This window comes from Macaca fascicularis, chromosome 3 (genome assembly GCF_037993035.2).
Source record: "Macaca fascicularis isolate 582-1 chromosome 3, T2T-MFA8v1.1".
NCBI classification, from domain to species: Eukaryota; Metazoa; Chordata; class Mammalia; order Primates; family Cercopithecidae; genus Macaca; species Macaca fascicularis.
Window position 1 is genome coordinate 185544439 of NC_088377.1, and position 17659 is coordinate 185562097.

The 17659-nt window shown below is 38.2% G+C and overlaps 1 protein-coding gene and 1 long non-coding RNA gene across 16 annotated transcripts in view; one reads left to right on the forward strand and one right to left on the reverse strand.

Annotated features, from left to right (window-relative positions):
• The first annotated feature begins 73 nt into the window (after window positions 1-73).
• On the forward strand, window positions 74-9540 carry LOC107129341 (uncharacterized). The gene is made up of 2 exons (XR_006696475.3): window positions 74-223; window positions 7344-9540. It is a non-coding gene; the product is annotated as an uncharacterized lncRNA (long non-coding RNA).
• Window positions 9541-14317: 4777 nt separating this feature from the next.
• Window positions 14318-17659, reverse strand: part of TCAF1 (TRPM8 channel associated factor 1) — a 51707-nt gene continuing 48365 nt past the window's right edge. For all 15 annotated transcript variants that reach the window (XM_005551067.4, XM_074036207.1, XM_045387393.2 and 12 more), the window contains one exon: window positions 14318-17104. In XM_005551067.4, the coding sequence (XP_005551124.3) occupies window positions 17095-17104 (10 nt within the window). In that variant the 3' untranslated portion in view covers window positions 14318-17094. The remainder of the gene's footprint in view (window positions 17105-17659) is intronic.

Genomic DNA, 17659 nt, shown 5'->3' on the forward strand with positions numbered 1-17659 from the left:
GTCCTGGAGGCCAGGCTGTTCTGGGGGCGGGGCTGTCTCGGAGGTTGGGAGGTCTCGGAAACCGGGCTGTCCCGGAGGCGGGGCACAGGCTGGGGTGAGGCGGAGCCGTCCCTGAGGCGGGCCCGGGGAGCGGTTACTGCGCCCTGAGCCACGCCCGTGGTCTCCTGTTCCATCGGTGGATCCCACCTTGGGCCGTGCTGCGGGCTCTCGGGGCACCTACCAGGTGAGCGACCCCGCCTTCTCGGAGGGATGCTTTGGCCTGCATGGGGCCTCCAACCGGCTCCCCCAGAGTCTCTGCGGGTTCTTGAATGCGAGAGGGGACCCAGCCAGGTTGCTGTCGCACTTGATAAGAAAAGCAAACCCTAAGTCTCCAATAAACCATATTCGGGGCGAATAGTTGCCTAACAACAACGTATGCCACGGGGGAGGCCCCGCGTGGAATCAGGCTCCCTTCCTTCTGATTCTGGGGTGGGCTCAGCAGAGCCGGTGGCCGCTGCGTCGCCCCCGTAGCTCGAGCCTCTGCGTGGAGGGCTGCCCCCTAGTGGTCGGCGGCAGGCCATGCACTTCGAGCCCGGTGGATGCTTACGGCCATGGGGCGGGTGCTCAACTAGGAGGACATTTTTCTCTGGTAGTATCCACAGAAATGCTGCCCAGTAAGTGATATTCTTGCTGGGAAGGAAACGTGCCTGTGGCATCACTAACACAGATTCGTCCATGCATGGCTGGAGAAATTAAGCTAAAGCTATAGAGTGGCTAGTGCTCGAATTTCTACGCAAGAGAGGTCAGAAGGTGAAAATCAAGGTGGAAGGGTGTGGTCAGGAGGAGGATTTGGTGGAGTCTGGAGGTTAGGAAGGTCTTTCCTAGGAAAGTGATGACTATGCTAGAATGAGGGAAAAAAGAGTAGTCTGTCTGCATTTTGCCCACCATTGGGTCCTCATGGCCTATTTTCATTTCTGACATAGAATAGGCTTTAGTTTCTTAATAAATAACTAAATATATGCTAAATAAATAAGGATACAGTGAACGTCCAAATATATCTGTCGAATTAGTGAGTTAATAACTGACTCTTTGGAGGACTAGTGGAAATCTGATTGGCAGAGGACCAAATACATTCAGGTTTCAGAAACAAATAGCAAGGAGAAACTTACACAGAAAAGAAAGTGTGGATAAGACTTGCCAGAATTTGGAATAATTCAGGTTAGAAATCCAGCGCGTGGTGAAGTACATTGAGTTCTTAGGCTTCATATCAGGGAACAACAGACCTTTGGGAGTTGAAGTGGGAGATGGACATCAAAAAAGTGGGTCAGTAAATTTCCACGTTAAAAGCTGACTCAGGGCCGGGTGCAGGGGCTCACGCCTGTAATCCCAGCACTTTCGGAGGCCGAGGCAGGTGGATCACCTGAGGTCAGGAGTTTGAGACCAGCCTGGCCAACATGGTGAAATCCCGTCTCCTAAAAATACAAAAATTAGCCGGGCCATGGTGGCGCAGGCCTGTAATCCCAGCTACTCGGGAGGCTGAGGCAGGAGAATTGCTTGAACCCGGGAGGTCGAGGTTGCAGTCAGCAGAGATCATGCCACTGCACTCCAGCCATCAACCTCACTCCTCATGGTAAAGCACCACTATTGTTCGAAATTAACTCCTGAGAGTATTTTGGTGTTGCTCTAATAGAAGAAAGGGCTTTAAACAAAGGTGATTTTCCAGGGTCAGAGAGCAGAAAGTACCTGCCATTTGGGAGCAGGAGCTGCCTGAGGAATGGAACCTAACAACATAGGATCGACATAATGGCTCATTAAAAAAAGAGAGGAAGGAAGGAAGGAAGGGAGGGAGGAAGGAAGGGAGGGAGGGATAGGAGGGAGGGAGCAGCATTTACGTTCTGCCTAAATGGTGTCTGACAGAGAATACAGTCATGGGTTCTTAGTTTCTGTTTCTGGTTGGGTGAGTAAAACCCCTTCCTCATCCCTTTTTTCTTCTTTCACTAGAGACAGAAACTAAAAACCATGAGTTCAGGCTGCTAGAAGTCTAAAATAAAACAAAACAGAACAACAACAACAACAACAAAAATAAGGCAGGTTGGATAAGCTTCGAAATGGTTATTACTTAAGCAAAAGTGCAGGCCCCAGATGTTTCCTTTGACTTGGGAGAAAACAGAAGCCATTTATCTCCTTACTGGACTTATTCTGTGACGTACTCTGGGAGATAGAAATGCTATTATGGTCAGTAAATCTGAGAGGAAAAAAGACATGAAAACAACTATACCAAAATTGGCTACAAATTAGGTGCAAGGGCACATAAAAGAAGCAGCAATTATTTCTGATCAAAGGATTAGAGAAGAATGTGCGGAGAAGGTGACACAGAAATTCAGCTTAGAAAAATGTATATTTGTGGGAAGATAAGAGTGGAAGGTATTACAACGTGAGACTGTATAATATTCGAAAGCACGGAGATATGAATGTGAAAGGCTTAATTTGAGAAAGACAAAATATTCATAGTGACTGAAACTTGTTAGCAGAACTTGCATAGTGCTAGCTCTAAAGAGAAGTTTGGGCGCGGTTTAGAGGAACTTTGGCTGCCATACTAGGGAGTTTGGATTCCATTCTACAGTTTGGAGGAAGATTTTTTGAAAGCACCATTTAGTAAACACTGTGGTTGCCTCCTCAACATCTATTCCTTACACTACTCCTATTGTCCTTTCTAACCAAATCTGTTTTTTTTTTTAATCAGATAATCCACTTCTCCCTTATGAGATTCAGGGAACAATGAAGTCATCTCCAGTTCCAAGGGTAGATCTATATTTGCTTAAGTCAGGCAGGCTAACTCATACTTTTTGTGCTTCCATGACAGACTCTTTCTGGGTTATACAAAATGAATATACATAAACAATATTATACTTCATTGTCCAGCATATACAAGAGGCAAACAGAAATCAGAAATATTATTTTTACCAGTGGTACATCAGTCCATGTTTTGTCAAATAGAGAGAAATTGCTGCAGTAATTGCAGTTTATCACTACGCCAAATGCAGGGATAACTCATACGTGTGCCTTCTAATTGTGGGCTAGTATTAATAGTCACTGGCCTCCTTCTTAAATTATTTTCAGTCATGAGCTTAACTTAATGTGGTACCATATATTCTTTCTTTTAAGGACCTTAAGAATCTGGAAAGAATTAGCCACACTCTAATTTAGGAACAGAGATGGATGAATCCACCTATGGACATTTCCTGTTATGAGTTACTGGGGAGGTTTACTAAGTCACTATTTAAGATGATCCAGAACAGGTGTCTACAGCTGCTTTAAGAATGAGTCCTGTGGTGGCGATGAAAATGTTCCTCTCGGATGTCCAGCTGCAGGGGGTGGGTATGAAATTGCCAGCTGGCCCCAGCTGGTGTGCTCTGGAATCCTTGGCGCCAAGGCCATGCTGCCAAGGGCTTCTCCAGGCTGGTGATTAAATGTAGTGAGGATCCTAAGGCAGGCCCATTCCTGGAAAACATGGGACTCTCCTGATGGGTGAGTTTGGCTCAAGGACTCCTCATGATCCTGAAAGAAACTCTCTGAGACCTGTACTTCAGTGGAAGCCTTTCTTTCCTTTGCTCTCTCCTTCCCAAGGGTTAAACCTACATTGCAGTCTAATGGTGGCTCTCCCGGCCTCCTCTGGCTCCCTCCACATTTTCTCTCACAGGCATTTCCTTTAATAAATCTCTTCCATATCTGATCCTCTCTTGGCTTTTGCTTCTTGGAGGACCTAGAATAACACAAGTACTGTCATAATTATATCTCCTCACTTTAAATCTCTCAAGCGTAATTACTAAAATTGTGTTGTAGTGGGAGTAAAAAGCAAAGTTACTAACTTGAGAGTATTTATGAAACACTCACCCATTAAGTTTCATACTTTAGCACATTTATAATAACTTTTATTCCAATTATAGCATGGTCTATCTCCAAGGGCAAGTTCCTGCCTGCCTCTTCATTGAAAACAGTGGAACTTTGAAGCAACAAGGGAGTTTGTTGCTTCTCTTGACAAGTGGCCAGCCCTAATTCAGAGTTATGAAAGCTTTCATATTCTGCTTTGGCATATTTGTAAAATATACTTGGGCATACATTTTTTTTTTCTGTTTGGATCATAAGTGTACGAAACATACGTGGTAAGAGCCAGTTATATTCCAATCACAGAGGATGTCTTGGAACATATCACTGCCACTCCAGAGGTGCTGAAACCTTCTTCCTCTAGTCAGGGACATGGCTGGGGTGGGGGTGAGAAGAGATGTTCTTACATTTCTAAACTTTCTTCCATGACCAGACCAGACATAAAGTTTGGTTTTGTCCTGAAGATTTTAGTTGTCTGGGAGCCAGTGGAACTGAGTTAGCCCAAGAATGAGAGTGGTTGTCCTTTTTCTCTTTCTGTCTTTGAAATATTAGATTCACTGGACAGGTGCTCAATAGATCCAATTTTCTTTAATTGCACCTACATCAATGTAATATAAATGTCTTCATTCACAATCCCACAAGGGTTGTAGATACCAATATGTCGGGGGGATAGTGTATGGGAATTGAGGGTCATAGTAGGTCAATTCTATATAAGAAAATTCCTACAGAGAGTGAGTCAAAATCCCTACTCCTACGGGACCAGTGCCTATTATCGTCTATTTCTTTATTTGGAAATGTAAGCAATTATTTCCCAATGGATTTATTACAAAGTTCCTGTGACATCAAGATCGTTCCTTCTCAAGGCTTTTCATTATATATTGAGACTTATAATTTCATTTTGGTTTGCCCCAAGACTTCCACCAAGTCTAGGGGATCTGTAGGGACCGTCCTTTCCCAAGGTACATCATACATACTTTCTGCTATTATTTTTTTTTCCATCTGTCCCTTGTGGGCAATCAAGAGAAATGCAGATTTGAATCTCTATAAGAAGAGCAGAGTTTCTCCCTTTTTTACTTTTGAACTGAGAAAAAAAAAAAAAGCAACAGCCCCTGCCATCCAGAAACTTGTCTGGCACTAACAGCTAGGCCATATTGTTCTTCTATTGTACAAAAACAATTTCAGAAAACATCAGCATCAGACAAGGTCACTCTGAGACCATCACAAAGTGAGGCACATACAAGATCACCATGCAACCCACAAAGTACTGATTATCCTTCTCTTATCTAAAATGAGTAATTGCACTTTTTAGAAACCAATCGCAGCTTTATTCTCATTTTATTTATTTATTTAATTTTTGTTTTTGAGACAGAGTTTCACTCTTGTTGCCCAGTCTGGAGTGCAATGGCGTGATCTCAGCTCACAACAACCTCAGCCTTCTGGGTTCAAGCGATTCTCCTGCCTCAGCCACCCAAGTAGCTGGGACTACAGGCATGCACCACCATGCCTGGCTAATTTTGTATTTTTAGTAGAGATGGGGTTTCTCCATGTTGGTCAGGCTGGTCTCGAACTCCTGACCTCAGGTGATCCGCCCACCTTGGCCTCCCAAAGTGCTGGGATTACCTCCCAAAGTGCTGAGCCACTGTGCCTAGCCTTTATGCTCATTTTAGTCAGCTCTCCTTGTATATGAAATTTATTGAGATGTTAGTTGTAGAATTGTTTCTGGTTCTTGACAGTATGTCATCCAAAATAAAGTCAGACACTTCCCAAAATTATCCAACCAAAGCCCAAGGCCTGTAATAGGTTCTTTCTGACACCTTTTTACTGATGTACCCACAGTTCCCTATGGTGTGCATTTTCCCTAGCTGCAATGAACAGTAGATTCAACTTGTTTAATTGTAGGTGTGTTTCTGTTGGTCTTTGGCTGTAGGGCATTAATAATATTATGTACTATTAATGCATTAATAATATTAATAATGCCCTACAGCCAAAAGTACTTTTTCCAGTGCTAGAGATCCACCAGGCTTTCTGTTAAAGGTCCCTCTAACATTACTGACACAAGTCAGTGGCTTGCCTTTTAATGCTTTTGCCAGCTGAAATAGTTTATCTCAGAGTTTTGTATGAGGATCTGAGATTTAAGTCTGCTCTAGGTGTTGAAAGCCACAAGCTCAGAGTGCCAGCTGTCTTGTGATTAAATGTCAAAAGCCTTAATTAAGGCTTATTATTTTCTCCTTTGTAATACTTTGGCTCCCAGGCTACACAAGCAGCAAGAACAAAAGGAAAAACTCTGTTTTATTAAAGCTCCACTTGCCTTGGTGGAGGGTCAAGAAAAGGTTTAGAACCTATTTTCAGGTTTTTGGCTCACAGACAATGGGTAAGCCTGCTGGGTCCTGGCCTACAGGGTCTGTTCAGGAAGAAGAGGGGTCTTCTCTCTAAACCTGTGAGATCTCTTCTAGACTCTTTTATAGACTGTTTTTACATTGTATGTTTGATCACTTTATCCTCCCCTAACCCCCTTTGGGCACTATGTCAGACTTTAAATATACTAAATAATTTTGGCAGTATGTAAAAAGTGAATTTTATGTCACTAAGCAATTCATGGAAATATTTTTTAGTACGTACATGTATAGATTTCTTAACCAATTATGTATATTTGAGTTCCTTAGAAGTAACTTTTTAATGACCCTCAGGTACACATATTTGAATTAAAATAAACCTTCGTTCCTGACTGTCGTCATTGGTCACTACATTTTTACAAAAAGGTGCAGTTGCTTCCCAATCTCTATTTATCTTTCATTTATTTACTCATCCCTTTATTCTATTTATTTATAATATAATGAGCACCTATGAAATGCATCCAGTCTCAGACTAGAACATCAGTAACTTAAGCTACTCAAACTTTCCTATCAAAGACATGTTTCTTTATAGCACTCAGATGCACAAGAATCCAAATGCATAGGAAGCATTTCTTAGTTCTCTTGATTGTGAGGTAAGTTGTTTTTTTGTGTAGTTAGAAGAAAGATCTCTGAGAAGCTGAAGATCACCTTCTGCCCCCTCCCTATCGAAGACTGACTGCAATGATGTGGGTCAAAGAAAGAAATCATTTTAAAAGTAGAAGCCAAGCAGGTGTACAGAGGCTTTGTAAGGAGTAGAGAATAGAGGAGGGAAATAGTATTTAAAGAAGGGATAGAGTATGTTACTTTTGTTGGCAAAAAAGAGTCAACATCTAAAGCCATCCCTAGTTATCTGTTGGCCTGTTAGGGACATATGTTAGTTTAGGTTTTGACCTTGGGTGAGGACATTGCTTTAAGCACTGAATAGATCAGATTAATCCTGTGAAGAGGAGATAGGAAATATTTCTGATAAATACTGCTTTGAATATTGGCTTTAAGGCCAATACTCATCAGAGAGCTCGAGTTGACTATGGGAGTTAGACAACAGAGGAAAGTAAACTCATGACATATTTCAATTTCTCTTTACAGGAATTCAGACTCAGTGGTATGGTAGAAGACAAAATAATTTGGGTTATTTCTGTGATAACATGAACAATCTGGAAACTACTCCCATTTGTGAGGATAAACTCTATTACAATACATGGAAAATAGGACAGATGCTAATTCAGGTAAGAAAAGGTCTTTATACAAATATTTACCTTCAGACAGAAATGTTAATGGAGATGGAGAAGGAACGGCTACCAAGAAACTAGGGATAGTAGGACACAAAAAACCTGGTAGTGAGTATGAACCAGTCTGGTGCCTTGCCTACAAGGGGGAGCAACACCACAGAGCTACTGGACAACAAGCCCTGCACTTCCCTAGACCACAGACCAGCTCACTTTGCAGCCACCAAAAGATAAGCACCAAAGGAGAACTTACCGGCCATGGATCCTCAGAAAACAGAACAGCCCAGTGCCCAGCCTTCAGGGGACAAGCATCTGAGTAGGCATACCAGTCACACAAACTTCTGCAGCCAAGGCCACTGAGGTACTTGCAGGCAATACTGACATTAACTACAGCTAACGAAGCTGCATGGAGACTACACTACTGCATCCATCCAGAACAAAAACAAATGTAACCCTACCCAACCAACATGCTAGGACACATTGGCAGGTGTTAAGTCTTTTCCAATGAAAGCTACTCTACAAAGTTAGAAAAGGTGATTATTCCATTAGATGCACAGATGCCAGTGCAGGGATACAAGAAACATAAAAAAGCAAGGAAACATGACATCACCAAAGAATCACAATAATTATCTAGTAACTGACATCAACCAAAAATAAAAATTTATGAATTGCCTGAAAAGGAATTCAAGATAGTGAGCTTGAGGAAACTTGGTGAGGCATGAAAGAACACAAACAGATCATTCAACAATCCAGAGAAACAATTCATGATCTGAATGAGAAATTCAACAAAGAGAGAGATATCATAAGAAAGAACCAAACAGAAATCTTGGGGCCAAAAAATTCAATGAATGAAATTAAAAATGCAATTGAGAGCTTCAACAGCAAAATAGATCAAACAGAAGAATTTTTGAACTTGAAAACAGGCCTTTTGAAATAGTCCAGTCAGAGGTAAAGAAAAAAAAAGGAATGAAGAAGGCTATGGCACTTATGGGACACCATAAGTGAACAAATGTTCGCATTTTGACAACTTAAGAAGAAGAAGAGATGAAGAAAGGCAAAGAAAGCTTATTTAACAAAGTAATAGTTGAAAACTTCCCAATTCTTGGAGAGCTATGGACATCCAGATCCATGAAGTTCAAAGGATACTAGAGATTCAACCCAAAGAGATCCTCTCTGAGGCATATAACCAAACTGCCAAAAGTCAAAGAAAAAATACTAAAAGCAGCATGAGAAAAGCATCAAGTCACATAAAAGGTAATTGCCATTGGACTATTAGCAGATTTCCCAGCAGCAACCTTGCAGCCCAGGAGAGAATGGGATGATATATTTAAAATACTAGAAGAAAAAAAAAAGCTGCTAGCCTAGAATACTATAACTAGCAAATCTTTTCTTCAGAAATGAAGGAGAAATAGTCTTTCCCAGATCAGCAAAAACTGAGGGAACTCATTACCACTGGACCAGACTTACAAGAAATGCTTGAGTATTTCTATTGGAAAAAAAACTTTTTATGATAATTGCTACCATTAAAAAGCATGAAGTATAAATCTCACTGCTGGCAGTAAATGCATTATCAAATTCCTAATACTTCATTACTTCAATGGTGATATGTAATTTTTCAAATCTCTAGTATGAAGGTTAAAAACCACAACAGTTGGGTGCTGTGGCATGTGCTTGTAGTCCCAGTTATTTAGGAGGCTGAAATGGAAGTCTCATTGGAGCCCAGGAGTTTGAGTCCAACCTGGAGAACATAATGAGACCCCATTTAAAAAAAAATTGTTTTTTTAAAAAATGCAGTTCTGTCAGATGCCAATAAGTGAAAATGATAATAATGATTATAGCTATGATAAGTTGTTAAGGAATAAACAATATATGAAGATGTAAAGGCAACAAAATTATAAATTTGGGGGCAGAACAAAAGTCTGGAGTATTGGTATGCAATGAAAGTTAACTTATTATCAGCTTAAAATAGTCTATTATAAGTATGAGAGTTTTTAATGTAACCCCAATACTAACCACAAAGAAAAAATTACAACAGACATACAAATGAGAAAAAGAAAGGAATAAAAGCTTAACACAACAAATACCCTCATCAAGCCAGAAAGATAAACACGAGAGGAAGGAACAAAGGATAAACAAAAGAACCAGAAAATAATGAACAAAATGGCAGAAGTCCTTACCTATCAATAATAACTTTGAATGTAAATGAAATAAATTCCCAATTAAATTACATACAGTGGCTGAATGGATTAAAAAAAAAAAAGATTCAGCAACATGCTGCCTATCAGATACTCACTTCCCCTATAAGGCCACACATAGACTGAAGTGAAGGAATAGAAAATGAAATTCTGTGAAAATGGAAACCAAAAGAGAGCAGGTGTAGTAATACTTATATCAGACAAAATAGACTCTAAGTAAAAAACTGTAAAAAGAGGAAAGAAGGTCATTATATAATAACTCAATTCAGCAAAAGGTTAGGACAGTTGTAAGTATATGAGCACACAACACCAGAGCACCCAATATATAAAGTAAATATATAAAGCAACACATAAAGCATATATTATGTGATCTAAAGGGAAAGAAAAATTGAAATAAAATAAAAAGGACTTTAGCACCATCTTTCAGCAATGGATGGATCATCCAGATAGAAAATCAACAAAGAATTATCAGATTTAAATTACACTCTAGATCAAATAGACCCAGCAGATATTTACAAAACCTTCCCCCCAATAACTACAGAATGTATATTTTGCTCAATAGCACATAGAACTTCCTCCAGGATAGAATATATGTTAGTCCACAAAACATATTTGAAGAAATTTTAAAAAATCAAAATCACATCAAGCATCTTCTCTTACCACAATGTAGTAAAAACTAGAAATGAATACCAAGAGGAACTATGGAACATACACAAATACATGAATACTAAAAACAAGTTTTTGTACAACCAGAGCATCAATAAAGAAATTAAAAAGAAGATTTAAAAATTCCTTAAGACAAATAAAAATGGAAACATAACATACCAAAACCTATGGGATACAGCAAAAGCTGTTCTAAGAGGGAGTTTATAGCAATAGATGCCTACATCAAAAAAGTATAAGAATCTTACATAAACAACTTTATGCAGCACCTCAAGAAATGAGAAAAACAAGGGCCAGCTGAACCCAAAACTATCAGAAGACTCATAAAGATCAGGCAGAAGTGCAATAGAGACTGAAAATAACATAAAAATCAGTAGAACAAAGAGTTGGTTCTTTGAAAAGATAAATGTTTTAGCTAGACTAACAAAACAGAGAAGACTCAAATAAATACAATCAGAGATTTAAAAAAAAGCAGATGCCACAGAAATAGAAAGGATCATAAAAGACTTTTATGAGAAATTATATGCCAATAAATTGGAAAACCTAAAAGAACTACATAAATTCCTGAACACATGAAACCTACCAAAATTTAACTACTATGAAGAAATAAAATACCTAAACAGGTCAATAATGTGTAACAAGAATGAATCAGCAATAAGTCTCCCATCAAAGAAAAGCCCAGGACCTGATGACTTTACTGCTAAGTTCCACCAAACATATAAAGAATAATATCACTTCTTTTTAAACTATTTTGAAAAGTTGAAGAGGTGGAAATTCTTCAAAACTCATTCTATGAGGCCAATATTATCAAAACTAGACAAGGATACATCACAAAAAGAAAACTATAGGCCAATCTCCTTTATCAACATAGATGCAAAAATCTTTAATGAAATCAAGTGAAACAAATTCAACAGCATATTGAAAAGATAATTCACCACAATCAAGTGGGATTTGTCCCAGGGATGCAAGGATGGTTCAACATATGTAAGTCAATAAATGTGATACATCACATTAACAGAATGAAGGACAAAAATGACATAATCGTTTCAACAAAGAAAAAAAATTTGATAAAATTTAACATCCCTTCATGATAAAAATTCTCAACAAATTAGATATGAAAGTAACATACCTCAACACAATAAAGGCCATAAATGACAAGCTCATAGATAACATCATACTGAAAAAGTTGAAAGCTATTCCTCTGTGATGTGCAACAAGACAAGGATGCCACATTTACCACTTTTGTTCAGTATATTACTGGAAGTCCTGGTCAGAACAATTAGGCAAGAGAAATGAAAGGCATCCAAATAGGAAAGGGGGAAGTCAAATTGTCCTTGTTTGCAGATAACATGATCTTATATATAGAAAATCCTAAAGATTCCACAAAAAAATTGTTAGAATAAATAAATTCAATAAAGTTGCAGGATACAAAATCAACATGCAAAAATCAGTAGTGTTTCTATATGCCAACAGCAAGCTACCTAAAAAAAGATATCAAGAAAGCAATCCATTGACAATAGCTATACAATAAATACCCAGGAATATAGTAAACCAAGGAGGTGAAAGATCTCGAGTGGAAACTATAAAATACGGATAAAAGAAATTGAAGAGCACACATATAAATGGAAAGATAACAATGAATTGCAAAAATTAACATTGTCAAAATGTCCATATTATCCAAAGCAATTTACTAATTCAATGCAATCCCTACTCTTCACAGAAATAGAAAAATATCCTAAAACTTCTATGGAACCACAAAAGACCCCAAATAGCCAAAGCAATCCTGAGCAAAGGTAAAGCTCGATGCATCACACTACATGACTTTAAAATATACTACAAAGCTATAGTAACCAAATCAACATGGTACTGGTATAAAAATAGACACATAGATAACTGAAACAGAATACAGAACAGAAATAAATCCATGCATTTACAGCCAACTGATTTTCAACAAAAGTGTCAGCAACATGCATTAGGAAAAGAAGAGGCTCTTCAATAGATGGCACTGGGAGAACAGAATATCCACATGTAGAAGAATAAAATTAGACCCCTATCTCTCACCGTATATAAAAATCAGTTCAAAATTTATTAAAAACTTTAAGAGCTGAAACTGTAAGCATACTAGAAGAAAACATGGGAGAAACAATTCATGACATTGGTTTTTTGAGTAAGACCTCAAAAGCATACAACAAAAGCAAATATAGAGAAATGGTACTACAGTAAATTAAAATTCAAATGTACAGCAAAAGAAACAGATTGAAGGTAACTTAAGGAATGGGAGAAAACATATGCAAACTATGCATCTGACAAGGGGTTAATGCCCAGATTATATAGAAAACTCAATAGCAGAAGAATAAATAATTCCATTTAAAAATGGGCAAAATGCCTGAATAGACATTTCTCTAAAGAAGACATACTAATGCTTAGCATCACTAATCATCAGGGAAATGCAAATTAAAACCATAATGACATATCACCTCAGTTCAGTTAGAATGGCTATTATCAAAAAGACAAAAAATAACAAATGTTGGGGTAAATGTGAAGAAAGAGGAAGTCTTATATGCTGTTGTAAATTAGTCCAGCAATGATGGAAAACAGAATGAAGTTTCCTTAAAAAAATTAAAAAATGGAGGTACCGTATGATCCTGAATCCCACTACTGAGCATATAGCCAAAGGAAATAAAATCAGTTATGTGGAAGGATATCTGCATTCCCATGTTTACTGCAGCATTATTCACAATAGCTGCATGGAATCAACCTAAGTGTCCATCAGTGGATGAATGGATAAAGAAAATGTGGTGTATATACACAATGGAATACTATTCAACTGTAAAAAGAAATTTTGTCATTTGTGGCAACATGATTGGGCCCAGAGGACATTATGTTAAGTGAAATAAGCAAGGCATGTAAAGATGACTACTATACAATCTCACACAAAAGTAGATTCTATAATTTTAAAACTTGATTTCATAGCAGTAGAGAGTAGAATAGTGGTTACCAGAGGCTTGGGAGGGTAGGGTAGTGGGGCAGGGGAGATGGGGATAGACTGGTCAACAGGTACAGAGGTTCAGTTAGATAGGAACAAGTTCTGGTGTTCTATTGCACAGTAGGGTGACTATAGTTAACAATAGTATATTGTATATTTCAAAATAGCTAGAAGAGAGGATTTTGAATGTTCTTACCACAAAGGGATGATAAATGTTTGAGGTGAAAAATATGCTAAATACCCTGATTTGATCATCACAAAATGTATACATGTATGAAAACATCACACTATACCCTATAAGTACGTACAATTATTATGAGTCAATTAAAAGTAAAATAAAACTTTTTTTTTTTTTTTTTTAAAAAGAAACTTGGTGGCCTAAAGATTTCCATTAGATAGTTGGCTGTTTCTCCAAAGTACGGGGTTAAAAATAGCTGAAAAGAGGTTATGATGTTCAGGGAAAGTAGCAAAGAGTACACCAGGGAGACTGACAGGTGGACAGAAATCCTCTGACACCAGCTGGCCTCATGTAAGACTAAAACTTATTAAAACTGTCAAATGAAGAGGAGTGCAGGAAAGCTTAGGGCCCTGGAGGGTCCTTCTTGAAATGTTTCCCAGAAAAGGGGCAAACATCAAAGGCCTTCTTGGAAAAGAATAAAGTTGGCAAACTTCATTCAATGTTGTATTGGACATTCTTTCATGCAACAAATATTAAAAAAACCACTAGCTGGTAAGCTTACTCAGCAGACATGATGAGATCAGCAGTAGGCTTTGTTTTTTGTGGAACACCTGTACAAACAAAAGAATGTGAAGTGTGTTTTAATAACTGGAAGATACTTAATGTGTTTTAACAACTGGAAGATACTTAAGAGACTAGTGGGGAGATATCATGAGCCTGGACACATCAAGTGGACCTAGGTACTTGAGGACCTTGAAAACCATGTTAAAAGCTTTAGCTGGGTTGCATCTTAATCAATGTGAAGTCACTGGAAGATTTTTATTTGGGTTTATTAGAAATTTTTTCAAAGTAATACATGCACAAGGTAAAAAATTAAATAGTACAGAAGGACTTAAAATGAAAAACACAGTTTCCCATCCCACCCTTTTTACATCTAGTCCCATTCCCTAGAGGTAATGTTTTAACAATATTTATTTTAGATCGTCTGGTAACTAACTTTCTAACTTTAAATAATATGTTTGAGCAATAATTTCCTGACTTAGTGACTTTACACCATCTTTAATAATTCCCCATTACAAAAGATAAGGATTTAACTTACACTATCTCCACTTTCCTTTGTCCATCTCTCTCCAAATGTCTGATAGTTACATCACTTTTTAATACATCTATTGGTTTGATTTATAGCTTTGAACAATATACTAATCCTCTAGTTCTTGTTCCATTAACTGAAGATCTTTTCATCCCCACTTTGAATATATAAGTATCTCTACCGTTGATTCCACCTATCTTCCTCTAATTCTCAATCTCTTTCTGCTTTCTTTCCCTTTGTCAGCATTAATTACTTTCAACTTCAGTTCTGAATAAAAAATGAAGGCTTTCACAGTTTGTCAATAGGCTGATCTGAACACTGAATACTAATAATGATATCAACATTATTTTGGCTAGATACTTCTTACTGAGAGCTTACTATATTTTCTTTCTAGGATATTTTCTTCCCTACACACCCAATATCATCATGCCTGTGCCACAGAAAAGGAAATGTACCTATCAAGCCTCTTCTTATTTTTCATGAATAACTCAAAATCATGCCTCATTTTATTTTGCTCTATAATTGGACCTGAATTTTTTGACATATTGTTGATTTGTCTTTTTCTTGACTAAATAACCTTCTCAAGCATCCCAGCTTCTCAATGATACCATCTATGGCACTGAATGCACATTCTTCCCAGAAAGCCCAAGACTGTGTTCTCATCTGAAATTAGGCTGCTGGATAGCTGTCACTCTAGAGTAAGACATCCTTTTGGATAACTGTCACTCTAGAATGAGACATCCTAAGTAAGGTCCACTGTTTTATAGATCCCATTTCTTCTTCTTTCTGCTGTTTTATGGATCCCATTCCTTCTTCTTTCCTGGTTTTCATCCTCATTTTGCTGGAGAGCTTCCTCAAGATACTTCCTCAGTAAGGGTGCAAAGGAGGGAGACTTTCTGAAAATTTGCCTGTCAGAAAATGTCTTCACTTTGATATTCTTCTTGACAGTTTGCCTTACTGTGAAATTCTAGGTATAAAAATTTTCCATAAGCTATGTGAAGATGTTGACCCATTGACTTCTGGCATTCAGTGTTGCTGATGATAAATCTGTCAGCAGTCTATTTCTCATCCATTTTTGTGTTGAGCTAATTGTGATGACCTCATTTGTTTTCTCCCTGGCCACTTTAATCTCTTCCTTCTATTCTTAATATTCCAAAATTTTACAATATTGTGTCTAGATGTAGATTTTATTGGGACCTCTAAATCTGGAGACTTAGCTTGCTCTGTTCTTCAATTCTTTTTCTTTTTACTTCTTCACCTACATTGTCTCTGTTCTCTCTTCCAGGAACTCCTAACATTAAATATTGATTGTCTATGTCTCTTTTCTTTATATTTTCTATCTCTTTTTGCTCTTTATCTGGAGAGATTCCCTCAACTTTATTTTCAAGACCGTATACCAAATACTTATAGCAGTCTTATTTTATTTTCAAAGAGATCTTCTTATTCTCAATTTCCTCTTTCTTTTGCTGCTTTTTAAGAGACAGGGTCTCACTCTGTCCCCCAGGCTGGAGTACAGTGGCACCATCATGGTTCACTGTAGCCCTGAACTTCTGGGCTCAAGTGATCTTCCCATCTCAGCCTCCCAAGTAGCTAGGACCACAGGCACATGCTACCATGCTTGGCTAATTTTTAAAAATTATTTTGTAGAGACAGGGTGTTGCCATCTTGCCTAGGCTGGTCTCGAACTCCTGAGTTTTCTGTTTCTTTGTAGTATCCTGTTTTTCATCTTAAATACACCTCAACTCTCTCTGAAGATGGAATTAAAATTAAGTTATTCTTTCTACATTGTCTTTGTTTCCCTCAGAGTTTGTCATATCTTCAAGGCCCCTAATTCTATCTGGTGACTTTTCTTATTCCTCTTCCCTCCCCATCACCCATGTCTGGGAATTTCTAACTCACTATTCCCATTTAAGAATCAACATAACTGTTAACTTCTATAACAGTCAGCATGGGTTTCCTCTGCTGTTGTACGGTTAGGTCTGTTTCTTCAGCAAATCTCTTCTATACCTGAAGGCAACAGGCACTTGAGTAGGAGGTCTCAGCTGTCAGTAGAGAATCAGCTACTGGCTGGGGGCACTTATTTCCACTAGAAGAGAAATTTTTTTCTGGAGCACCAACTCTTGTATCTCTGCAGGCAGTCTGTTCAATTCCTTTATACAAACAACAGCAACAATAACAAGACATTTTTAACGGGTATCAATAGTGGAGACTGCCTGTGTTCTGTGCATAAGAGTTGGGGAAGAGTAGGAGAGGGCTCAATTTTACAACCGGAGTAATTCTTCAGTAGACAAACTTTTCAGGTGCTCAAGTCTCTTTGGGGTTATGTTGTTCAGATCAGCTTATATTTTATCTGAAAGGTTCTTCACTCTTTCATTATCATGTTTCATCCACTTTCTCTCTTCCAGAAATGTGCTGAGATCTTCTCCACTTATAACCAAATCCCTTCAGTTTTCTTTGCTGAGATGTGTCAATTCCTTTTTGCATTTCTTGACTTCAATTTCAGTGGGGCCTGGGGAGGGAGGGAAGGTAAACTTATGTTTAGTTCATTATCTCAAATTAGAAATTCCACTGGAGGCTTTTAGACACGGAAGTAACATGGATAACTTTATATTTTAAATATATCCCTGGGATGTACTGCTAAAAATATATTAAAGAGGGCAAGAATGGATACACATATTCTCAAAGATGGAGGTTCTAATTTCCTCTCTGAGAACCTGCAGTGTTTGGGATCTTTGGGAGTCAGGTACTTCACCGAAATAGTCCATCATTCAAAATCCAACAAACTAGAGAACACTTTCATGGTACCCTAGAAAGAATAACCCAGAACCTAAAAGATGTGGCTGATGCTAAAGGGCTCACTCCAGCACTATATATTGGGAAGCACTTCAGGAGCCTACCTTAAATTCTTTGAACTGTCATTTGGGATAAACAAAATGACTTTTTGTTCTGATAAAAATAGATGATGGGTAAGTATATGCAGCCAAAGCTCTGGCAAGTAGGGACATAATGATCCTTTGGTTTGCTGGTTGGCTTATTTATTTACCCATTGATTGGGTCATTCAAA